General features: G+C 43.1%; 1 protein-coding gene across 3 annotated transcripts in view; it reads right to left on the reverse strand.

Moving 5' to 3' along the window:
- Nucleotides 1-26666, reverse strand: part of ALG9 (ALG9 alpha-1,2-mannosyltransferase) — a 102966-nt gene that overhangs the window by 22468 nt on the left and 53832 nt on the right. For all 3 annotated transcript variants that reach the window (XM_062196991.1, XM_062196993.1, XM_062196992.1), the window contains one exon: nt 11014-11144. In XM_062196991.1, coding sequence (XP_062052975.1) covers nt 11014-11144 — 131 coding nt within the window. The remainder of the gene's footprint in view (nt 1-11013; nt 11145-26666) is intronic.

Raw genomic sequence — 26666 nt, forward strand, 5'->3', positions numbered from 1 at the left:
TTTTTGTTTTGTTTTGTTTTTAATTTGAGAGGAAAAGAGAGAGAAAGAGGAACAGGGAAATAGAGACAGTGAGTGAGCACTTCCCCATTCACTGGTTCACTCCTAAATGTTTGCAATAACTGGTCCCAAGACAAGCAAAATTTGGGAGACAGGAACTCAATCCAGGTCTCCCATGTGGGTGGCAGAAACATGGTGACTTGAGTCATTACTGCTGTCTCCCAAGGTGTGCATTAGCAGGTAGCTGGAGGCAAGAGCCAAAGCCAGGAATTTAACACAGGTATTCCATTTCAGTACATGGGCATCTTAACTGCTAGCCTGCATACCATCTCTATCTCCTCAATTCTTAATTCAACAGATATTTTTTAAAGACTTATTTATTTGAAAGGCAGAGTTACAGAGAGAGAGAGAGAGAGAGAGAGAGAGAGAGGAACAGACAGAGAGAAACTGCGTTCTTCCATCCAATAGTTTACTCCCAAAAATGGCCACAAGTGCCAGACCAAAGCCAGGCGCTTCATCCTGTTCTCCCAGATGGGTGCAGGGGCCTAAGGACTTGGGCCATCTTCCACTGCTCTCCCAGGTGCATTAGCAGGGAGTTGGATCAGAAGTGGCGCAGCCTGGACTTGAACTGGCACCCATATGGGATTCTGACATCATAGTGGAGTAACCCACTATGCCACAATGCTAGCCAAGGGGTTTCTTTCTTTCTCAGCATATGATCTGGGCATAATTTGTGGGAAAAGAAAAGCCCACAAGGATATCCCCCAATTAACAGGAAGACTGGAGATCTGCTGTTCCCTGACAGCCAGGCAATTTCTCAGGCCCAGGTCTCATGTTGCTGGTTTTCTCAACTCAAAAATGAAGCCAAGTGGCTGGCACTGTGGCTCAGTGGGTAAAGCCACAGGCTGCAAAGCCAGCTTCCCATGTGGGCACTGGTTTGTGTCCTGGCTGCTCCACTTCTGATCCAGCTCCCTGCTAGTGGCCTGTGAAAAAGCAGCAGAAGATGGCCCAAGGGCTTGGGCCCCTGCACCCACATGGGAGACCTGGATGAAGCTTCTAGCTTTGGAATGGCCCAACTCTGGTCATTGTGGCCCTTTGAAGAGTGAACCAGCAGATGGAAGATCTCTTTCTATTTGTCTAACTCTTTAATATTTGAAAGAGTAAATAAATCTTACCAAAAAAAAAAAAAAATAAGGCAAACAGACTTACACCAAATATGGGTAACAGACCAGGCACCAAAGAAAACATGTGGTGCAGAGAACTTCCTATCAGCAAAGCTGCCTCTTTCTTGCTCAGCTGCATTACCGATGTTTTAAACACCCACCCACCCACCCACACTTCATTTGTCTCTTCCTCAGTGACTTCCCTGTGCTACCATGTTAATGCCATAGTAACCCATTATATCACTTCTCTGCAAAACTTTCAACTCTTTTACCCCTCTCACACTCTGTTGAACTTTGTTGACTAAAACACAACCCTGCACACAAAATATACACATGAATGTTCATAGCAGTGCTATTTCTTTTTTTTATTATTTATTTATTTATTTTTGACAGGCAGAGTGGACAGTGAGAAAGAGAGACAGAGAGCAAGGTCTTCCTTTATTGTTGGTTTACCTTCCAATGGCCACTGCGGCTGGCGCGCTGTGGCTGGCACACCACGCTGATCCGAAGCCAGGAACCAGGTGCTTCTCCTGGTCTCCCATGCGGATGCAGGGCCCAAGCACTTGGGCCATCCTCCACTGCACTCCCAGGCCACAACAGAGAGCTGGCCTGGAAGAGGAGCAACTGGGACAGAATCCAACGCCCCAACCAGGACTAGAACCCAGGATGCTGGTGCCGCAGGCAGAGGATTAGCCTATTGAGCCATGGCGCCAGCCAGCAGTGCTATTTCTAATAGCCAAAACGTGGAAAAAACCAATATATTCATCTATTAACTAGCAGAGGAATAAACAATAGAGTAGTATTCAACGATTAAAAAGGGACAACTACTAATATGCAACTGTGTGTCACTTAAGAGCAAGGACATATTCTCACAAATGTGCCATGAGTTGATTTCATGGTTATGCCAACATCATAGAGTGTATACACTCTAAGATGGGCCAAGACATCACCAGGTGATAAATCTTACAGAACCACCCTCATACATGCGGTCCACTGGTGACTGACACGTCATAACACAGTGCATGACTGTATGTCATAACATAAATGAACCTCACAAACATGCTGAGTGGAAGAAGCCAGACAGAAAATTCCATGAACTGTATGATTCCACTGACATAAAACATGCAGAAGGGCAAATCCATACAGACACCAACTGGATTAGTGGGTCCGGCCCCAGAATTAGGGGTGGGAATGAGGGATTTTATTGGGTGATAATGTGTTCTAAAATTGAATTGTAGTAATGGTTGTACAAATTGTTAAATTTGCTAATAATCATTTAATCATGCACTTCAAATGGATAAATGGTATGGTACATGAATTATACTCCAATAATGTTGTTTTCAAAAAACTAACCCTGGTTAAATGAACCTGTCTTGTGCCTCACCTGTATGTATGGCTTCATGTTAACTGGAGGAAAAAAAGCCCACATTGGATTCCTTTAAAACTTAGATGGCGTCTACAACAGCATTGTGGAACAGCAGGTTAATTTGGCATCTGCAAAACTAGTATCCCATATTGGAGTGTCAATTCAAGCCCTGATTGCTCCTCCTCTTCTTCCTCTTTTTTTAAGACTTATTTATAAGGCTGGTGCTGTGGAATAGCAGGTAAAACTGTTGCCTGCAGCGCTGGCATCCCAAATGGGCACGAGTTTGAGTCCCCACTGCGCCACTTCTGATCCAGCTCTCTACTATGGCCTGGGAGAGCAGTGGAAGATGGCCCAAGTCCTTGGGACCCTGCACCTGCATGGGAGACCCAAAAGAAGTTCCTGGCTTTGGATTGGCACAGCTCTGGCCGTTGCGGCCAATTGGGGAGTGAAGACCTCTCTCTCTCTCTTTCTCTGCCTCTCTGTAATTCTGCCTTTCAAATAAAATAAAGAAATCTTTTTAAAAAATAGACTTATTTATGGGCCAGCATTGTGGTTTAGTGGGTTAAGCCTCCACCTGCAATGCCGGCATCCCACATGGGTGGCCATTTCAAGACCCGGCTGCTCCACTTCTGATTCAGCTCCCTGCTGATACACCTGGAAAGGCAGTGGAGGATGGCACAGGTCCTTGGGCCCCTGCACCAAGTGTCTCTGCCTTTCAAATAAATGAAAAATAAGTCTTTAAGAAAAAAAAAAAAGAATTAATTATTTACTTGAAAGGCAGTTACAGAGAGAGCGAGAGAGTGATATCTTCCATCAGCTGGTCACTCCCCAGGTGGTCTCAATGGCCAGGGCTGGGCTAAGCCAAAGCCAGGAACCAAGAACCCTATCTGGGTATCCCACATTGGTGAGCGGCCCAAGAACTTGGATCATCTCCTGCGGCCTTCTAAGGCGCGTTAGCAGGGATTGCAAATGGAGTAGCCAAGACACGTATGAGTCACACTGTAGGAGGCAGGTTAACCTACTGCACTACAATGCCAGCCCCTGCTCCACTTCTGATCCAGTTCCTTGCTAGTGCACACTGGAAGGCAGTGGAGGATGGCCCAAGTACTTGTATCACCACTACCTGTGTGGGAACCCTGGATGGAGTTCCTGGCTCCTGGCTTCTGCCTGGCCAACACTCACCATTACAGCCATTTGGGGAGTTAACCAGCAGATGGAAGATCTCTCTGCCTCTTCCTCTCTCTCTGTCATTCTTTCAAATAAACAAAATAATTTAAAAATAAATATAAATAAAACTCAAATGAAGTCTCGATTTTGTCCTTCAGTCAACTATCTTTTTCTATCTCCTTTGTCCCTCACCCTCCTCAAATATTTCTTCTCTTGCCTCCAATCTGTAGCACCTTGTCCCTTATACTACATTCCCAGCTGATACCTCACTTCTTACCTCACTGAGAAAAGTGATGCCATCAAAACAGAATGTCCAGATTCCCATCATTACCCCTTCCTACTGCCTGGTACTATTCTGAACTGTCCAGTCAGTGGTCACTAGCTATGCATGGCTATTTAAATTAAATTAAATTTAAGACTAGATGAAACTTAAAATCCAGGTCCTCAGTCATACTGGCCACATTTCAAAGGTCATACTTGGTTGTTGCTACTGTATTAGACTGTGCAGACATAGAACATGTCCATTACTGCAGCAAGTTCCATTGGACAAGGCTGTACACAGATGATCAGTGTGTCAATCTGCAGCTGATCCTTTATTTGCTTATGCACCTCTTCTTACTGAATTTAAGGGCACTGCTCAAGAAACTCTTTTGGGGCCACCACCTCCAGTGCCAGCATCCCATATGGGCACCAGTTCGAGTTCCAGCTGCTCCACTTCTGATCTAGCTCTCTGCTATCACCTGGGAAAGCAGGATGGCCCAAGTCCTTGGACCCCTGCACCTGCATGGGAGACCTGGAGGAAGCTCCTGGCTCTTGGCTTCAGACTGGCGCAACTCCAGCCGTTAGGGCCATTTGGGGATCACTCCCAGAGGATGGAAGACCTCTCTCTCTCTCTCTGCCTTTCCTTCTCTCTGAATTTCAAATAAATAAATAAATCTTTAAAAGAAAAAGAAACTCTTTCCTTTCTCCTACATCATCAGTTTTTAGCTCTATAAAAGGTTATTTTTGTCAGTATTATCAACATGCCTGTTATTTATATTTCCCTTATCCCAAGAAAACGAAAAAGAAAAATGACAGTTTGAGATGATGAAAAAGTTTTAGAAACTGCTGGCTGGAACTAATTAGCAATTATAGCAATATAGCAGAATACAAGATTAACATACAGAAGTCAATCACTTTCCTATATACCAGTAATACACAGGTAGATTTGAAACAAAAACAATACAATTTACAGCAGCACCTTCAAAAATGAAATACTTAGGTTAAAATCTAACCAAATAAGTACAAGATCTATGAGGAAAATTGTAAAACTCTACTGAAAAAAAAATCAAAGAAGAATCAATAAATGCAGAGATATTCCATGTTCATGGATAGGATGACTTAATATTGTCAAGATGTTAGTTCTTCCCAACTTGCTCTACAGAGTCATTGCAATGCCAGTCAAAATCCAGCAGGTTGATACCGAAAAATTGATTCTAAAGTTTATATGAAGAGGCAAAAGACCCAGAATAGCCAATACCATATTGAAAGAAAAGGAAGCTAGAGGAGGGGCTGGTGCTGTGGTACAGTAGGTTAAAGCCCTGGTCTATGGTGCCAGCATCCCATTTGGGTGCTGGTTTGAGTTCAGGTGCTCTACTTCCAATCCAGCTCTCTGCCATGGCCTGGAAAAGCAGCAGTAGATCATTCAAGTGCTTGGGCCCCTGTACCTCCCCCCTAGCCCCACGGAAGACCCAGAAGAAGCTCCTGGCTCCTGGCTTCAGACTGGCTCAGCTCTGGCTGTTGTGGCCATTTGGGGAGTTAACCTCTCTCTCTGCCTCTCTGTAACTCTGCTTTTCAAATAAATACATAGTCTTAAAAAAAAAAAAAAAAAAAAAGAGGAACTTTCTGACTTTAAGACTTACTATGAAGCTACAGTAATCAAGAAATTCTGGGGGCTGCTCCACTTCCAGTCCAGCTCTCTGCTATAGCCTGGGAAAGCAGTGGTAGATGGCCCAAGTCCTTGGGCCTCTGCACCCATGCAGGGGACCTGGAAGAAGCTCCTGGCTCCTGCCTTCAAATTGGTGAAGCTCTGGTCATTATGGCCAACTGGGAGTGGACCAGTGGATGGAAGACCTCTCTCTCTCTCCTTGCCTCTCCTCTCTGTGTGTAACTCTTTCAGACTTTCAGATAAATTAATAAATCTTAAAAAAAAAAAAAGAAATTGTGCTTGTGAAAAAATAAATAAATGTGTTAATGAAACAGAATCTAGAACCCAGGAAAATTCACAGATCTATGTAAATATGTCAATCATAAATTTCTAACAAAGGAGCAAAAGGAATACAACACAGAAAACACAGTATTTACAACAAATAGTACTGGAATAGCTAAATATCCCAATGTTTAAATAAGTAAATAAGTTTAAATAAATTTAAATAAAAAATTAAATTTAAAAAATTTAAATAAGTAAATAAGTCTTGACACAGACCTTAGGCCCCTCACAAAAATTAACTCAAAATGAATCATAGACCTAAACATAAAATACAAAAGTATAAAATTCCTAGAATATACAATATAAGAAAAACTAACTAAATGATACTGGGTTTGGTAATGACTTTTTGAATAATACTAAAGGTACAATTCATGAAAGAAAAAAAAAGAATTGATAGTTAATAAAAATTAACAATTTCTGATTAGGCATTTGTCACAGCAATTAAGATATAGTGCCTCGGCTGTCTGCATCCCTCATGTCAGAGTGCCTGGGTTTGAGCCCAACCATACACCCAATTCCAGCTTACTGCGAATGTACGTGCTGGGAGGCAATAGGTGATGACTCAAAAACCACATTCATGTGGAGGACCTGGACTGAGTTTCTGGTTTCTGGCTTTGGCCTGTCCCAGATCTGGATACTGCTGGCATTTGGGGAGTGAATCAGCAAATGTGAGTTCTATCTATATCTTTCAAATACATACACATTAAAAAAAAATTCTACTCTGTGAAACACACTATCAAGAAAATGAGAAGCCACAGAGTGGAAACAAGTACTTATAAAAGACATCTGAGGGCCAGCACTGTGGCGCAAGTTAATCCTCCACCTGTGGCACTGGCATCCCATGTGGACACCAGTTCTAGACCCAGCTGCTCCACATATGATCCAGCTCTCTGCTGTGGCCTGGGAAAGCAGTAGAGGATGGCCCAGGCACTTGGGCCCCTGCACCCGCGTAGGAGACCTGGAGGAAGTTCCTGGTTCCTGGCTTCAGATTGGCTCAGCTCTGGCCGTTGAGGTCAATTGGGGAGTGAACCAGCATGTGGAAAACCTTTCTCTCTCCCGGTTGCCCCTCTTCCAGGCCAGCTCTCTGCTGTGGCCAGGGAGTGCAGTGGAGGATGGCCCAAGTCCTTGGGCCCTGCACCCCATGGGAGACCAGGAGAAGCACCTGGCTCCTGCCATCAGATCAGCGCGGTGCGCCGGCCGCAGTGCACCTACCGCGGCGGCCATTGGAGGGTGAAACAACGGCAAAAGGAAGACCTTTCTCTCTGTCTCTCTCTCACTGTCCACTATGCCTGTCAAAAAAAAAAAAAAAAAAAAAAAAAAGGAAAAAAAAAAAAGAAAACCTTTCTCTCTCTCTCTCCCCATCTCACTGTCTGTAATTCTAACTCTTGAATAAATAAATAAATAAATAAATAAAATCTTAAAAAAATAGACATACCAGATAAAGGATTGATATTCAAAATGTACAAAGAAGCCAAGAATAAGAAAACTAATAACCTAATCAAAAAATGGGCCAAAGACTTTAATACTTCCACAAAGAAGCAGATGGAAAATAACTATATGAAAACATGCTCCACACTATATATCATTAGAGAGATGGAAATTAAAACAGCAATAAGATACCATTTCACACCTATTTGAATGACTAAAATCCAAAATGCCAACCATCTCAAATGCAGAGCAACAGGAACTCTCATTCATTGTTTATGGGAATGTGGCATAATACAGCCACTTTGCAAGACAGCTGTGCAGCTTCTTACAATGCTAAACATATTCTTACCATACAATCTAGCAATCACACTTCTTGGTATTTACCCAAAGGAGTTAAAAACTTATGAGCACACAAAAACTCAAGATGTTTACAGCAGCTTTATTCATAATTTCCATTTTGGACTCAATGTGTCCCCTCAAAATTCTTAAGTTGAAATCTATCCCCAAAATGTCAGTATTTGGAGGTAGATCCTTGGGAGGTAATTAGGTCATGAGCCCTCAAAAATGAGACTTGTGCCCTTATAAAAAGAGCCTGGACAGCTAGTCCATCCTCTTTCTGCCACATGACCATACAAGAAATCGGCTGTCTGCAACCTGGCAAAGGGCCCTCACCAGGGCCTGACTCTGCTGGCACCCTGATCTTAGACCTCTAGTCTTCAGAACCCTGAAAAATTAGTCTGGTAACTTGTTATAGCAGTATGAACTAAGAAAAATGCCAAAACTTGGAAGCAACCAGAAAGTCCTTCGGTAGGTGAATGGATAAATACCATTTAGTACATTCAGACAATGGAATGTTATTTAGAGCTAAAAAGAAATGAGCTACCACAGCTGGAGTTGTGAAATAGCAGATAAAACTGCCACCTGTGATGCTGGCATTCCATATGAGCGCTGGTTCAAATCCCAGCTGCTCCCCTTCCAATCCAGCTCCCCACTAATGCACCTGGGAAAGCAGAGGAAAATGGCCCAAGTGTACTTGGACCCCTGCACCCATATGGAAGACCTGGAAGACGCTCCCAGCTCCTGGCTTCAGCCTGGCCCAGTCCCTGCCATTGTGGCCATTTGGAGAATGAACCAATGGATGGAAGATCTCTTTCTGTCTCTTCACATCATCAGAGAGCAGACTAGTGGTCACCAGAGGTTGGGAAGGGCAAGGATGGGGTAGTGAGTGGGTGGACAACAATTACCAAAATACAGTTAAGTGGGAGGAATAAGTTCTAGTGTCCTATGGCACAGGAGGTTACTTTATTTTACAATTTACCACATAACATGATAACTGTTTAAAGAAATGAAACACTAGAGGCCAGCATTGTGGCACAGTGGGTTAAGCTACCGCCTGCGATAACGGCATTGCATATGAGTGCCGGTTCAAGTCCTGGTGCTCCACTTCCCTTCCAGCTCCCTGCTAATGCACCTGGGAAAGCAACTGGAGATGGTCTAAGTGCTTGGACCCCTAACACCCATGTGGGAGACTCAGATGGAGTTCCAGGCTCCTGGCTTTGGCCTGGCCCAATTGGGGCCACTTAGGGAAGGAACTAGCAGATACCAGATTGATTGATTAAATCTCTCCTTTTCTCTCTTATAACTCTGCCTTGCAAATTTTAAATAAACTGCTACAAAAAAAAAAAATTGAAAAAAAAAGAAAAACACTAATAGTCCTGATTAGATCCTCAAACACTGAATACATGCATTAGAGTATCACATTGTATCCCATATATATGTATAATTATTGTCAACTAAAATTTTTAAAAATGTACATATTTATTGAAAAGAAGCATTATTCCCCATTATGTAGCGATAGCACTCCTCCAAATTTCACATCAAGGCTCTTCAGGTCCTGAAGGGAATGGCTTCAGGCTATAGAAAGACTTATAGGATACTGTGGTTCAAGATTTATATTTGAAAATCTCTCTGAAACCCAGAAGCCTCCTGACTGCTCTCCTCTCCCCAAGCATCCCCCTCATGCTTCCAGCTGTAACTACCCACAAAGTCACTGAAGAGACGTAAAGCTGTGCTTTAAGACAGCTGCCCAGCTCCTGCAGCCCTACAAACTCAGCTCCTGCCTCACTTCTGAGATCAGCCTAGTTTCCAGGTCAACATCTCAGCCTTCCACCTGGTCCAGCTTTGACTGAGCAGACTTAAAATAACCAGACTCTTGCCTGCCTGTGAAGAACTATTTACCTCTGTTCTGGCAATTAGGGATCCTGGCCTTTTCCTCCACATTTCACTTGCTGTCTGGGTATCTTGTCATGTATTCTGGTTCCTCAGACTTCAACCCAGCACCTGTGCTCACTCAGTTTTTCTGGAGCCCCATCCTGGACACGAGTCCCTGTTTGAGCAACAGACCTGTCTCTCAGGACCTGCTCTTTTAGTTTTTCTTTTTTGCGTTGGTTCACCCTCCAATGGCCGCTGCGGCCGGCGCATCTTGCTGATCCGAAGCCAGGAGCCAGGTGCTTCTCCTGGTCTCCCATGTGGGTGCAGGGCCCAAGCACTTGGGCCATCCTCCACTGCCTTCCCGGGCCATAGCAGAGAGCTGGCCTGGAAGAGGGGCAACCAGGACAGAATCCGGCGCCCCGACCGGGACTAGAACCCGATGTGCTGGCGCCGCAAGGCGGAGGATTAGCCTGTTGAGCCACGGCGCCGGCCCCCTGAATTTCTTTAACTTTGTATATTTACCTGGACCTCTGCCAACAGACACCCTGACACTGCCCCTCCCCCCCCCCCACACTTAACTTCCTTATTACTACTTCATCTGAAGGTTCTGATCCCCTACCACTAATCCTGAGATCTTTCTGAAGAGCCCACCAAGCTCTGTCTATCTGGTCTCTATACTCTGGCTAAGCTTAAAAATAGTGGGTTCAAACTTCTAGCTCCTCAAAGACCACTTAATCTTCCTGACAGTGCCAGAATATTCTCTGTGAAGAGATTTGATTTTGGTTGCCAAAAAATAATCAATGTCAAACACTTATTTGAATTTTCCTCAATACATCCATCAGTTTTACCTGGATCCTTTCATTTCAGTGATACCAGAATACATTTTGCATTCTGGTTCGTTGAAAAAGAAAGCACTTTTGGCTGGTGCCGTGGCTCAACAGGCTAATCCTCCGCCTGCGGCGCCGGCACACCGGGTTCTAGTCCCAGTTGGGGTGCCGGATTCTATCCCGGTTGCCCCTCTTCCAGGCCAGCTCTCTGCTATGGCCCGGGAGTGCAGTGGAGGATGGCCCAAGTCCTTGGGCCCTGCACCCGCATGGGAGACCAGGAAAAGCACTTGGCTCCTGGCTTCGGATCAGCACGATGCGCTGGCCGCAGCGGCCATTGGAGGGTGAACCAATGGCAATAAGGAAGACCTTTCTCTCTGTCTCTCTCTCACTATCCACTCTGCCTGTCAAAAAAAAAAAAAAAAAAAAAAAAAGCACTTTTAAAGTCCTCAGGAAACTGGAGAAAACCAGAAGATATTTTGCCCCCTCCCCCAAAAAAGGAAAGCAATGGCTGCCAGAGTCAGCCCAGGACCAGAAGCTATTCAATCCTAGAATCGAATTTCTACTCTTAAAATCCCTAGTGCATCTCTTACGATTAAAACCACATACCTGGAAGCATCAAGGAATGGTCTATAGGCCAGGCTGATCCATTCTTCTCTATTGGATGAATATTTTGGCTCCCGGGGTGTTTCTTTCGGGGTGTCCAAATCCACTAAATAATGGCATTTACTGATATCGATCTGAAATGGAGAAAGGCCACATCATCAGTAATGGTGAAGATTCCTTCGGGATGAGGAACATCAACTGCAATCCTAAGAATTCCCAAAGGGTTTCTACAGGAAAAAACATCCAGACCCTCAGACAATGTTACCTGTGCTCTCTCCACCCAGACAGGAATATTGGGATAGGCCCCTGGGAAGCAGAGCATGCATTCTTCCAGCCAAACATCCATGTAAGCCTTGGGTGGTGAGTCTAGTTTGGGTTCTTAAGTCTCTCTAGCACCATAGTCAGAAGCCAACAAGATTCTACAACTATGTCTAGAGAACCTCTCTTCTGCTCACACTGTTCCCTCCCTCTGTCATTTCTTATTCCAGGGACTGAAAAAGAATGGCTCTGTTGTGAGAGGTAACACCACACTTTCCTGGTGGTACAGAAATATCATATGTATAGTCTCCTTCAAACAGTCAACAGAATTGACACAGACAGTGGAACCATCCCTTAGTAAAAGTTCCATAAAACTGAGCTATCCGGACTGCAGGAGTGAAGATTATGAAAAATACACAGGATTAGCAAAACTATGGTCATCCAGTTGCTCAAAACATGGATATACTAAGTCACTGCAGGTATGCACAGGAAGATATTCATACATTTCACTTAAAAGCACATTGGTACTGCGCCTAATACAAAATTGATTAATTCAAGGAACACGCTATAACAACTCATAGGAGCCTTCTGTGGTTAAATAGTTCATTTTAAACCATAATCGCATTCTCCTCATCTCAAAGCCATCAGAATATTTAGCAGCCACAGGGATAATTCTTAAGCTTCAATTTCTTAAAAACTTTTAAGTTTAATGGGGCTGGCATTGTGGTACAGCAGTTAAAGCAACCTCCTGAAATGCTGGCATCCTTTATGGGCACAGGTTCAAGTGCCAGCTGCTCTACTTCCAATCCAGCTCCCTAATGGCCTATGCAAAGCAGTGGAAGATGGAAGTGTCTGAGCTCCTGCCACCCATGTGGGAGACCCAGATGAAGCTTCTGGTTCTTGGCTTCAGCCTGGCTCAGAGCTGGCCATTGCAGTCATCTGGGGAGTGAACCAGTGGATGGAAGATATCTCTCTCTCTCCTTGTCTTTCAAATGAATAAATCATTTTTAAAAAAGTTTTAACTTAAAAAATATATTTAAATACACAAGTTTCTCTAAGGTTAAATAAGACCTGCAAAGTAGAAAAAAGATCACTATGCAGCCAGCTAAAGGAAAGTAAATCTCAATGGAGGAAAATTAATATTTTCCAAATTTTTTTACAGGTCAACTATTTTATATGTTTTATTTATTTATTTTGACAGGCAGAGTTAGAGAGAGAGAGAGAGAGAGACAGAGAGAAAGGTCTTCCTTTTTCTGTTGGTTCACTCCCCAAGCAGCCGCTACAGCTGGCGTGTTGCGGCTAGCGCGCTGTGCCAATCTGAAGCCAGGAGCCAGGTGCTTCTCCTGGTCTCCCATGCAGGTGCAGGGCCCAAGCACCTGGGCCATCCTCCACTGCCTTCCCGGGCCACAGCAGAGAGCTGGCCTGGAAGAGGAGCAACCGGGACAGAACTGGTGCCCCAACCGGGACTAGAACCCGGGTGCTGGCACCGCAAGCAGAGGATTAGCCTAGTGAGTCAAGGTGCCGGCCAACATGTTTTATTTTTAAAGTAACTTTAACAAAGGCTATATGAGATTATCTTTTATAAATGAGAAAGTCAAGACTCAGACAAGTTAAATAACTTCACTTTTCAACATACCTATATTAAGCTCCTGTGATACACTAGGAATTAAGTTAGAGGTAATGATACAAATAATACAGTTTCTGCCCTAAAAGGATATACAGTCCTGACCAAAATCACATGAGCATAAAGAATAGCCATTTTTGGAACCAGGTCAGTATGACTTCAACAGTCATATCTCAATATTGCCAAATATGAGTGAATCAGAGACAAGGGCTGTCAGGAGTTCATCTAAATGCTTCTTAAAAAATAAAAGAAAAAAAAAACCTTCCTTTTAGTTGGTCAGGCTTCAGCTAAGACAAAGGCCTAGATCTACAGCAAATCTCCTATTTAATGGTGCAGAGTTGACCACTTTTCCTGTGAGATCAGGAATAAGTTAAAGCTGCAAGCTATAGCTACACTGTTTTTGTTTTTCTTTTATTAAGAGAGAGTTTATTGGGGGAAACCTGACAGAATGGAGGGAAGGGGCGAAGGAAAAAAAAAAAGAGGAGCATAAGAAGGAGATCAAGAAGAGAGCGAGAGAGATCAAGAGACAGAGATCAAGAGAAGACAGAAAGAGAGCCATGTGTTCAGGAACAGATCCTCTTAAAACTTTGCGGGGGGGGGGGGGGGGCAGAGGGGTGCTGTGGTGTAGCTGATAAAGCCGTCATCTGCTGTGCTGGCATCCCCTATGGGCACTGGTTTGAGATATGGCTGTTCTATTTCTTTTTTTTTTTTTTTTTTTTTTTTGACAGGCAGAGTAGACAGTGAGAGAGAGACAGAGGGACAGAGAGAAAGGTCTTCCTTTGCCGTTGGTTCACCCTCCAATGGCCGCTGCGGCCGGTGCACCGCGCTGATCCGAAGCCAGGAGCCAGGTGCTTCTCCTGGTCTCCCGTGCAGGTGCAGGGCCCAAGCACTTGGGCCATCCTCCACTGCACTCCTGGGCCACAGCAGAGAGCTGGACAGGAAGAGGAGCAACCGGGACAGAATCCGGCGCCCCAACCAGGACTAGAACCCGGTGTGCCGGCGCCGCAGGCGGAGGATTAGCCTATTGAGCCGCGGCACCGGCCAGCTGCTCCATTTCTGATCCAGCTCTCTGCTATGGCCTGGGAAAGCAGAAGAAGATGGCCCATGTCCTTGGGCCCCTGCACCCATATGGGAAGACCTACAAGAAGCTCCTGGCTCCTGGCTTCGGATCAGCACAGTTCCAGCCATTGCGGCCAATTGGGGAGTGAACCAGCAGATAGAAGGCCTCTCTCCCTCTGACTCTTTCTCTGTGTAACTCTGACTTCAAATAATTAAATAAATCTTTAAAAAAAAAAAAAAAAAAAAAAAGGCCGGCGCCGCGGTTCACTAAGCTAATCCTCCGCCTTGCGGCGCCGGCACACCGGGTTCTAGTCCCGGTTGCCCCTCTTCCAGGCCAGCTCTCTGCTGTGGCCCGGGAGTACAGTGGAGGATGGCCCAAGTGCTTGGGCCCTGCACCCCATGGGAGACCAGGAGAAGCACCTGGCTCCTGCCATCGGATCAGCGCGGTGCGCCGGCCACAGCGCGCCTACCGCGGCGGCCATTGGAGGGTGAACCAATGGTAAAAGGAAGACCTTTCTCTCTGTCTCTCTCTCACTGTCCACTCTGCCTGTCCAAAAAAAAAACACCTTTGCCAGGGGGCGGGCTACACTGTTCAACATTGTACTACAGAGTCTAGTCAGCAGGGTCAGACAAGCAGCAGCAGCAAAGGCCAGAAGAAATGCAAAGAAATAAAACTCATTTATTACCATGATATGATTTTCACATATAAAGTCCAAAAGAATATAAATTTTTGAAATTGCCAAGACAGTTTATCAAGCTTCAGACTCACAGAATGCAAGAAAACCAATGACATATATGCCTAATATCAGCAGTAAATAGAGTGACATTTTATAAAAATGTGTAAGAATTCAAAAATATTTGTGTTGGAATAAATCTAATAAAAGGAGAGTTCTTTATAAAAATTATAGAATATTATTGACAAATATCCTTCAATTGATGAATTTATAATGTGATATATGTCCAAATAATTAAGATGTGGTATACCTACAAATAATCAAAACGTGATAAATCCACAGAATTCATAAAAAAGAATGATGTTCCGATACACATGGATGAACCTTAAAAGCATGATGCTAGGTTAAAGAAACAGACACTTCAGGCCATGTAAAGGCTATATGCAGTGTGATTCCATTTATATGAGTGTACTTCAAAAAGTTTGTTAGAAACAGAACTAAAAGGTTAAGTTTAGGGGTAGACATTTGGTCTGCTAGTTAAAATGTCACTGAAGATGCTTGCACCCCATATCAGAGTACCTGTGTTCAAATTCTAGCTCTGCTCCCATTCCAGCTTCCTGCTAATGCACACCCTGGGAGGCAGCAGGTGATGGTTTAAGCAGTTGGGTATCTGCTAGCCCTTATGGGAGACCTGGTTTGCATTCCAGGCTTACAGTTTTGGCCTGGCCCAGCCCTAGCTTTTGCAGGCATCTGGGAAGTGAACCATCAGGGGGAATTCTCCGTCTCTATCTTTGCCTTTCAAATTAAAAAACAGTTATGTTAAAAAAAAACTTAAGTTTTTCAAAAGCAACAAAGAAGTTTATTTTGGTGCAAAACAATTTTGAAATCCATGAATATTTTTTTCGTAATATGTATTTTTCATGAACTTTTAAAAGACCAACATATGGATGAATTTTAAAATATTTTTAACCATAATAAGTTATCTGTTAATTCTGTTAATTCCATTTTCTGCAGACTTTTTGAAGTACCCTGGGTAAAATCTCTGAAATAGAAAGCAGAGGGTGGGGCCAGTGCTGTGGCATAGCGGGTAAAGCTGCTGCCTGCAGTGCCAGCATCCCATGTGGCCACTGGTTCACGTCCCAGCTGCTCCACTTCTGACCCAGCTCTCTGCTGTGGCTTGGAAAGCAGTGGAAGATGGCCCAAGTCCTTGGGCCCCTGCACCCACATTGAGGACCCGGAGGAAGCTCCTGGCTCCTGGCTTCAGATCGGCACAGTTCTGCCCGATGCGGCTGGTTGGGGAGTGAACCAGTGGATGGAAGACCTCTCCCCCCACCCCACCCCCTGCCTCCCTTCTCTCTCTGCCTCTCCTTCTCTCTCTCTCTCTCTCTCTCTGTATAACTCTTTCAAGTAAATAAATAAATCTTTACAAAAAAAAAAAAAAAAGAAAGAAAAGAAAGCAAGCAAGCAGAGGGTGCTAGTGACTGGGAAGTGACTACTCAAAAGATACAGGTTGTTTTCAGGGGTTGTATTAGAAATGCTCTAAAGTCAGATATTGGTAACGGCTGTATTGACTTCATGAATGAACTAAAAGCCACCAAACTGTGTACCTAAAATGGCTACTATGATGTTATGTATATTTTACAATAAAAAATACTGAAATGGTGAATTTTATCCCCACATTTCAATAGACAATAAAGTAGTCCTTAGTGGTGAGCAATATACCTTAATCCTAGATGAAAAACCCATTATTATAAAGTCATCAATTCTAAACAAATTGAGTGATATATTAAATATCAATACAAATGAAAAAACTGTAAACTTGATAAGCTGATTCTAAAATGGAAATGCAGATGAACAAAACCAATTAAGGCCCTCTTAAAACTGAAGGGATAGGTAGAAGTCTTACTAACTAAGCTTAATTACAACATTGAATTATCAGTGCAGGACTATATCAACAGACCAATGAAAGAGAATAGAGAGCATAGAACAGAGGCAGGCACATATGGACCCTGGACTAGGACAGAAGTGACTCCACAAAGCAGTGGAGAGGGATTGGTTCTTTCACTCACTGGAGCTGGGACAACTTGAAATCCTTTATGGGGAAAGTGAAACTGGACTTCAACTTCAGACCACACATAAAAATCAGATGGATTATAAACATAAAAGTAAAAAGCAAAGCAACAAAGTTCTTGGAAGATAATATAATATCTTTAAGATCTTGGGGTAAAAGGTCTTTTTAGACAAGACACTAAAAGTCTAATCATAAAATGAAATGATGGATACATATGACTACATTAAAATTGAGAATGCACAAATCTGTTAATCAAAAGACACCATGAAATAGGTACAAAGACAAGCCACAGAATAGAGAAGACATATGCAATATATTTTACCATAAAGGATTCTTATCTAGGCTATATAAAGAACTCTGTCTAATCAGAAAGATAAAGAAACCACCAAGTAGAAAAATGGGCAAATGAGTTAAATAGGCACTTCACAAGAGTAAATCTAAATGGCCAAAATAAATGAAAAATTACTCAATCTCATTAGTAACCAGGAAAGGCATAGTAAAATTACAATAAAAAATTGCAATAACCAGTGCTGTCCAGAATCCAGAGCAACAATTACTGCTGATAGGAGACTGCATTGGCATAAGATCTGTAGAAAACTATTTGGCAGAATCTTACAAAAACTGAACACAGAGTCAGTGCTGTGGCCTAGCAAGTAAAGCCGTCGCCGGCAGTCCCAGCATCCCATATGGGCACTGGTTCAAGTCCCAGCTGCTCTACTTCTGATCCAGCTCTCTGCTATGGCCTGGGAAAGAAGTAGAAGATGGCCCCAGTACTTGGGCCCCTGCACACATGTGGGAGACCAGGAAGAAGCTCCTGGCTCCTGGCTTCGGATCGGTGTAGTTGCGGCCATCTGGGGAGTAAACCAGCAGAAGACCTCTCTCTCTCTCTCTCTCTCTCTCTCTCTCTCTCTCTCAGTCTGCTTCTCTTAATTCTGCCTTTCAGATAAATAAATTAATCTTTAAAAATTTTTTGAACACATATAGTTCTTATGATCCAATAATTTACTCATAGGTATTAGACTGAACCATACCAAACCATTACTATTTGACAATCCACAAAGGGTCATCGTTTTATATGGTTCAATCTAATGTATAACCAAAAAAAAAAAAAAAAAAAAAAATGCCTGCACCAAAAGACAAGTTTGACAATGCTCACAGTAGTAGTATTTGTAGTTGGCCCAGAATGGAAACAATCAATCATCAACTGTAAAATGAAAAATAAACTGTAGTACATCATACAATGAAATACTAGTAAGAGAACTATAGCTCCCTGCAGTAACATGTGTGCATGTATGATTACTGCAAACAAAACAGTAAGTGAGAGGACCAAGACACACAAGAATAAATGCAGTATGACTCAGGCAAAACTAACCCAAATCATTTAGGGACATACAAGAAAGGTGAAAATTTTAAGAGAAAAATAAGGAAATTATTACCATAAAAGTCAGGAAACTCTCTCCAAAAGTGGAGTGTGGATAGAGATCAAAAGGAATTACTGGAGGAGTTTTTTGGGTGCTGAGAATGTTCTATTATTGGCCCTGGACGATGATTACATATTGTACACTTACATTTTGTACATATTTAGGCTCACAGGTTATGTATAACTGAATCAGATTTTTAACACCGCTCATAAGAACTTGGTTATCTCTGACTTACAATAAACCTTGTTCTTCCCCAGCCTCTACCTCACAGCAGTGTTCTCATTTTCTCCCAGCATTATTTATATGTAAAAAAGACGTCAGTCTCACATCTGTCTCTACATATGGACTATTCCTCCAGGGTAGAGAAAGCGCACTGAGAATTGACGTCAGACCCAATTCCATTCCACATAACTCTCTAAAAATGATCCTTTGCATAAACACTTCAGGAAGTAGCCTTTTTGGTCTAAACACCCACTCTGTTGCTCCCAAGGATGGTAAGAACATGAAACACGTTTTTCAAACCTTTATAGGTGACATGCCACTGTAATCAAATAGAACCAGCAAGAGGTGGAAACCTTTAAAAAATATTTTATGTATTTATTTGAAAGGCTGAGAGACAGAAAGACAGTGGTCTCCCACTGGCTGGCTCACTCCTCAAATGCCTGTAAAAGCCAGGAGCCAGGTACTCAGTACTTATGTGGGTAGCAGGGACGGAACAACCTGAGCCATTATCTTCTGCTTCCCAGAGTGAACATTAGCTAGAAGTTGGAACAGGAAGTGGAACTAGGACTCGAACCCAGGAATTCAGATACGGGATGCGAGAGTTTTAAGTAGTAACCTAATCATTGTGCCAAACAACCAGGCCAACACAAGGCAGAAATTCTCACGTTCTCAGGCTTACACATCCTTCAGTGAGTATGTCAGTATGACATTTCAACATTTGACCTCAGCCTGGCTTCTGCTGGCCAGGCAAACAACAGTTTGGTTATCTAGATGTGGTGTTGGGTACACAGTTGATCAGAGATGTGCATAGTAACTAATTAATACCCAACCAGTCAGCTTAGGTGTCACTTGTCATTTCATCCATAAGCAAATTCCATTTAAAGAAAAGGTCTTGGAAAGATACCAATGCAAATCCTATTAACTGACATTCTAAGCCCTTAAAAATAGTGTATCTTTTGCATTCTTTCTATAAAGCAGCTAAACTAAAACACAAAGGACAAAGTCTCCCATAGAAAATGGTTAAGTTACCATCAAGGGTGGGTTCCTTAGAAAAAAAAAATGAGGTTATTAGAAAGTGAGTTTTAAGTCAGCAAGCCTAGTTTCAGTATACACTCTACTCTACACTAGCTGGAAAACCCACACTTATTTAAGGTTGGGGTTTTTGTTTTTTAAGATTTATCTATTTATTTGAAAGTCAGAGTAGAGAGCAGAGAATCTTCCATTCACTGTTTCACACCCCAAATGTCTGCAACAGCCAGGGCTGGGCCTGGCCGAGGCCAGGAGCCCGGGACTTCATATGGATCTCTCACATGGATGGCAGGGGCCCAGGCACTTGAGCTATCATTGCTGCTTGCCCAGGCTATTAGCAGGGAGCTGGATTGGAAGCAAAGCATCCAGTACTCACATTGGTGCTCCAACATGAGATGTTAGCATCACAAGCAGAAGCTTATCTCGCTGTGCCTCAATGCCAGCCCCCTCATTTAAGTTTTTTATACCTCCGTTTCTTCTTTTGCATAATAAGTACCACATAATTTAAGAAGATGTAATGATTAAATGAGATGATTCATTTCAACAAAACTTATCAACTGGAAAGCACTACACAAATATCTGGAATCTCAGAAGGAATCCTTGACTAGCTCTGTGAAAAATGAGAATTAAACTCATAGGAAAGAACCCTGGGGGCTGGCACTGTGGCACAGTGGGTTAAAGCCCTAGTCTGAAGCATCAACATCCCATATGGGTGCTGGTTGAGTCCGGCTGCTCCACTTCCGATCCAGCTCTCTGCTATGGCCTTGGAAAGCAGCGGAGGATGGCCCAGGTCCTTGGGCCCCTGCACCTACATGGGAGACCTGGAAGGAGCTCCTGGCTCCTGGCTTCAGATCGGCACAGTTGTGGCCATATGGGGAGTGAACCAGCAGATGGAAGACGTCTCTTTCTCTACCTCTCTCTGTAACTCTGCCTTTCAAATAAATAAAATAAATCTTAAAAAAAAAAAAAGCTGAAGCCTTAGAACACATTAAAATGAATTATTATTGTTTCAGTCTAGATTGGTGTCTATTGGCAATTCCAGTTAAACTCGACACACAAGGCAGAAAGATTACAGCACTAACAGCTTGCAGTCCCTGATTAGCAATGAAAGCAGTGTCCGCTAAACAGTAACAAAATCCATCTTCTGAGCACCACTACAGCATTTTAAGTGCTCATTTGATGAATTCCAAACTATAATATATAAAATCGCTACAAGACATGTTTCTATTCTTACAATTTAGGTCAGGAATGACGTTAACACGTATGAAATATGCAAAGTAAGGTGTTACTGTGAAAGCTGTAAGAGGTCATCGAGGAAGAGATCAGTGGGAACTAGAGTGCCTGAGAAGACCTGGATATGGTGACATAAAAGTTAAAGAGCATTGTTTACAGGAGGAGCAGTCAGGACATCTGCTTGCCCCAAAAGTGTGTACTGAGAAAATGCGAGGGGTGCTCTGAGGATCAGTAACAGAAGATCCAACTAAGGATAATCTTGATTTTGTGCATCAGGAATTTATGCTAGGTTTTTCAGCCAGGGAGTAAGATGATTAAAAGATGGGTCTTGGGTAAAGAAAGGTCCATTATAGCGACAGTAAAGAGGGTGGGGAAAGGAAGCCCTGGAGAAAAACGCTGAAACAAGAACTCTAGCTACTAATGTAGTATCCAGTTATGAAGTAATAATGTCTTCTTAAATTGCAATGGTAGTGGGAACAAAGAAAGGGCAAATCTCAGGTCCATTTAAAAGAAAATCAGTGAACCAGTGCTATGGTACAGCAGGTTAAATCCCCAGCCTGCAGCGCCGGCATCCACATAGGTGCCGGTTCAAGTCCCAGTTGCTCCACTTCCGATCCAGCTCCCTGCTAATGCACCTGGGAAAGCAGCAGAGGATGGCCCAAGTCGTTGGGCCACTGCACCAGGGTGGGAGACTCAGAGGAAGCTCCTGGCTCCTGGCTCCTGGCTTTGGAATGGTTCAGCTCTGGCTGCTGCAGCCATTTGGAGAGAGAACCAGCGGATAGAAGACCTCTCTGTCTCTCCCTCTCTCTGTAACTCTTTCAAATAAATAAAATAAATCTTGGGGAAAAAAAATCAGTAACACCAAGCTCTCTAATCCATTGATCTGGGGAAACAGGAGGTTACAATGTGGGAGGAATTTGGGCGGAATGGAGGAAAGATAACTTGAATCTTATACTTACTGAGGTGGGAAGAAGGAAGGAATTCAAACAAGGAAAGGAAAGCCAATGTGACTGGAATACTGAGAGTGTTCTGTCCCTGCTGCCACCTCATTAGTTCCTCTTCATCCTTCCCATTTCAGCTAAAAATTATCTCCTTAAGACAGACTTCACTGACCACTTAAACTAGGACAGGTCCCTAAATTACATGCTCTCATAGCAACTAGTACTTCTTAAAACATTTCACACTTATAATCTATAAATTAACTGGGAAATTCACTGTAAACTCCTAACTAGAGCTGTGTGTATATCATTCACTCCTGTATTCCAAAAATTTAGCACAATCTAAAGCACACAGGAGGTGCCAAATAAATGAATATATGACAAACAAATGCATGAAAAAAGGTGAAAGGAGGTGACACCAGAGGGAACAAAGGTGAAATGGCAAGAGAATAAAGGAACAGACCAGAGTGGATGACCACAATAAAGTTAGGGAAGATGCCTGTAGTACTGGGCAGAAGAAAGAAATGGAAGATGCGAAGGGAGGAAGCAACCAGTGAAGAGGAAGCAGGAGAGAAGTGCAGTTTTTTAGGGCAGGCATCTAGTCTAGTGGTTAACATACCTGCGTCCCATTCCAGAGTACCAGAGTTCCATTCCCAGCTCCACGTCCTGATCCCAGCTTCCAGCCAGTGCAGATCCCCGGAAGCACTGAAGTTGGACCAAGTGATTGGGTTTTGTGCCACACACATGGGAGACCTGGATTGAATTCCCAGTTCCTGGCTTTGGCCTCAGCCCAGCCCTGGCTGTTGCAGACATTTGAGCAGATGCGAGCTCTCTTATCTGTTTGTTCTCTCTGCCTCTCAAAGAAATAATATATTTTTTAAAAGATTTATTCATTTATTTGAAAGTCAGAGTTACACTGAGAGGAAAGGCAGAGAGAGAGAGAGGTCTTCCATCCTATGGTTCCCTCCCCAATTGGCCGCAACGGCTGGTGCTGCGCCGATCCGAAGCCAGGAGCCAGGAGTTTCTTCTGGGTCTCCCACAAGGGTACAGGGGCCCAAGGACTTGGGCCATCTTCTACTGCTTTCCCAGGCCATAGCAGAGAGCTGGATTGGAAGTGGACCAGCCAGGACTAAAAATGGCGCCCATATGGGATGCCGGCACTTTGGGCCAGGGCTTTAACCCGCTGCACCACAGCGCCGGCCCCAGAAATAATATTTTTTAAGGCACAGTTTTGAAAATTATAGTAAAGGTCAGATTTCAAACACTGCAGAAAGGCAGTGAGGAAGCTGAAGACTGAGGACAGGTAACCAGGGGAATGGGCTCCACAGCTGTGCCAAGTGCATCTGCCACCATTTAGAATGCTGTGTGGAGACAAGGAAAGAGCTCAGAGCCCAACCTCTTATTCTCAGTGACCTTCCCTGCTGCCTATCCAGCTGCCTGAGCCAAGCCCCACAAATCCTAAAACAGGAAGGATGTCAATTTGTATTCAGGCATCTATCAGCTGGAAATGACAATGACGCACATAGCTGTAAAAATAGAGATCTCTGGCAAGGGCCAAGATGAAGTTCAGTGAACATCACAGAGAAACCAGCTCCACATGAATAAGACAGATCTCATTTCTCAAATGTCACTGGAAAGTCTCTGGCAAACAACTACAGTAAAAAACCCTGTAGAAGCCCAAGAAGACAGTATGAAAGACCAATTGCAATCAACTGTCCTGCAACTTTCTAAGGTAAGTCAAGGATTAAAGCTGAAAGAAGAAAAAAAAAAAAGTTTGGCCACTTAGCTCATAGCTAAGTAAAACAGAGTCATAACTGAGGATATCCAGTGGCAACAATGGCTGACATGTTAATTTAACATTTAATTTTAAACTGTATTCAGAATGTCTTCTTTCCCAAACATATAATAATTTCAGCTTCATCATATCTCCTCATATCCCTCTGTGAGCAACTGTAGCGGGGTCCTACACTGCAAATTACCATCCCACAGCTGAAAATTACAAGCTCTAGGAAGATTGGGACTAAGTCTGTCTTGATCACTACTATATCCCTGGTGCCTAGTACAGAAGGAAAATCTCAGGCAGTCAAACGTATTTGTGGAAGCAAAGAATGGTCACCAGCTTGCTGGACACCAAGCACCACACTGTTGAAAACTACTACCAGCTATCTATAGGTACCAAGAATTTCTTCCCTTAGCTTCTAGTCCTAAAGGACAATATATTTCCTCCATAATATCATAAGGACCAAATAATATAATATACTTACTAATCATCTCTAATTTACTGTCAAACACCAGTAAACTGGCTACTAATTTTGAGTTAAGACTAGAAAAATCACTATGACAAGGTTTGACTTAGTTGGTTATTTTACAGAATGGAAAGTTAAAGTACGTGAGTCACCTTTAGAAATGAATTTAAACAATAGTTTCTGGAGTCCATTACTGTGATCATAATATACAACTTCATTTAGATCCAAGAGTGTGCTCCTCCAGAAAATAAATAGAATCACATTTAAAGACAACTGTCTTGGTCCATTTTGCACCGCTCTACCAGAACACCTGAGACTGGGTAATTTATTTCCTCACAGCACTGGAGGTCAACAAGTCCAGGATTAATGCATCAGCATCTGGTAGAGGCCTTGCTATGTCACTCCATGGTAGAAGGCATCACAGGGTAGAAGGGCAGGGCTAAGAAAAAGCAGAAAGGGGCCAACCTACCCTTTTATAAGGAACCACTCCTATGATAAGAAACCCAAGACAACACATACATGCCCTTGAAAATAGCATTAATCTATTCAGGAGGGCAGTGCCCTCACGACCCAAACACTTCTCATTAGGCCATGCCTTCCAACACCACTGCATTGAGGATCAAGTTTCTAACACATGAACTTTAGCAGAAGCATTCAAACCATAGCACTAAACCAAACTCCAAATGGACAGTCTTGTTTTTCTCAATTCATAAACAAGATGTTAAAGAGTAAACAAGTCCAGTGCTACAGCCTCGCAGATCTTTCTACACAGTTTCTGAGAAGTTATCGTTTGACTCCATTTTAGCCACAATTTTTATGATAGAAAATGTAAAAAAAAGAAATTCTACTTCATATCCCATATTTGGATATGGATTATATCAGCAAACGACAACAAACCAAAGAAGCATTTGAAGCAGCTCCCTCAAAATGACACTAAAAGAAAAGCAAAATAATAATGCTCTGTACGCCCTCCCTCCAGCTGGGTGCTCTCATTAAACCTAGAACTTCCACTGGCATTGGAAATGAGACCTCTACATACTCTGCCTGTAACTCTGTTATTTAGGAAAGCCATTGGACCTAGCTCACAGGTTTCACCAGCTCTCCAAAAGATTTGGACTGCAAACCACAAAGATCCCTCTCAACTCTAAGAAAGGAATACTGTAGAGAAAAATAACTTCATCATAATTATAAATACACTCCATATTGCTGAATCCACTCTTTTCTAAACTACTGCTGCTCATCATTAGGTATATTTCCATACTGAAAGACAGCTCTTTACTGGAGGGAACAGACACACAGGGTCTGTCTTTTACATTGCCAAGACGAACACAGTTGAAGATACACATTTGTCATGAATGGCAAAGGTAAAGATCATTCAGTTACCTTAACCTGTTGATAATATTTAAAGTCAATATACTCATATTATCATTAAATATGGAAAGGGTTAGTGAAAATTTGTGGGCTTACATGCTTGAAAAACTAAATTTTTACAGAGCTTTTTCAATTCCAAGGGCTTTGTCAATACAGGTATGGTTTTGGAATAGGTAAAAAGTCTTACCTAAAAAGCCTAGAATTAAAACAGGCCTGGCCAGCGCCGTGGCTTAACAGGCTAATCCTCTGCCTTGCGGCACGGGCACACCGGGTTCTAGTCCCGGTCGGGGCGCCGGATTCTATCCCAGTTGCCCCTCTTCCAGTCCAGCTCTCTGCTATGGCCCGGGAAGGCAGTGGAGGATGGCTCAAGTCCTTGGGCCCTGCACCTGCATGGGAGACCAGGAGAAGCACCTGGCTCCTGGCTTTGGATCAGTGAGATGCGCCGGCCACAGTGGCCATTGGAGGGTGAACCAACGGCAAAAAGGAAGACCTTTCTCTCTCTCTCTCTCTCACTATCCACTCTGCCTGTCAAAAAAAATTTAAAAAAAGAAAGAAAAGAAAAACATAGGCCTATTTTGAAGTTAGGGAATGACATATACAGAAAACTCTTGACAGTTGTCTACTATCTCACTGCTCATGTCAGACATAAACAATCGATTTCAGCAGTTTCTTTTTTTAAGATTTATTTATTTATTTGAAAGGCAGAGTTTCAGAGAGAGGGACACACACACACACACACACAGAGAATCTTCCATCTGCTGGTTCATTCCCCAAATGGCTGCAACCACCAGGGCTGGGCCAGGCTGAAGCCAGGAGTTTCTTCCGGGTCTCCCATATGGATGCAGGAGCCCAAGTACTTCAGCCCATCTTCACTGTTTTCCCAGGCCATTAACAGGGAGCTGGATCAGAAGTGGAGCAGCCAAGAGTCAAACTGGTGCTCACATGAGATACTAGCTCTGCAGGCTACGGCTTAACCCACTGAGCCACAGTGACAGCCCCAATTATGGCGCTCTTCCACTGAGCCTGGATTCAATCCCTACCCTTGGATCCAGTCAGCAGGGGAAAGTGCGTGAAACGAAATGAAGTATCTGGCCTTCTTGCAAAATTGGTACATGGGAGTGAACACCTAGGAAGGTGGTACTACAACTCAGTGAAGCCCATGGATGATCTCTCTTAGTTCTCAACATTCCTCAATATAAACCAATCTCCTACTTTATATCAAAAAATGCAGATTTAGAAAACTGAGAAATCATGGAAGACTGTTGGATAGCTTTCATTTTACAAAAATATGTTTAGGATTTCTTTTATAAATTTTACTTTAAAAGTATCAGTTTGTATAAATATTTTAAGAATAGAACTATCACACAGAATGAAATTCATCATATTTATGACTAAAGTCACTATCGCTGTCATTGAGAAAGGGCAAGTGCTAAAATAGGAACATTTAGTGAATTTCTACTTCAGGGTTAAGCTGTGCATATAAAAAGTCACATACCATTTTAGTTAAAAT

The sequence above is a fragment of the Lepus europaeus genome, chromosome 7 (genome assembly GCF_033115175.1).
Source record: "Lepus europaeus isolate LE1 chromosome 7, mLepTim1.pri, whole genome shotgun sequence".
Classification (NCBI taxonomy): Eukaryota; Metazoa; Chordata; class Mammalia; order Lagomorpha; family Leporidae; genus Lepus; species Lepus europaeus.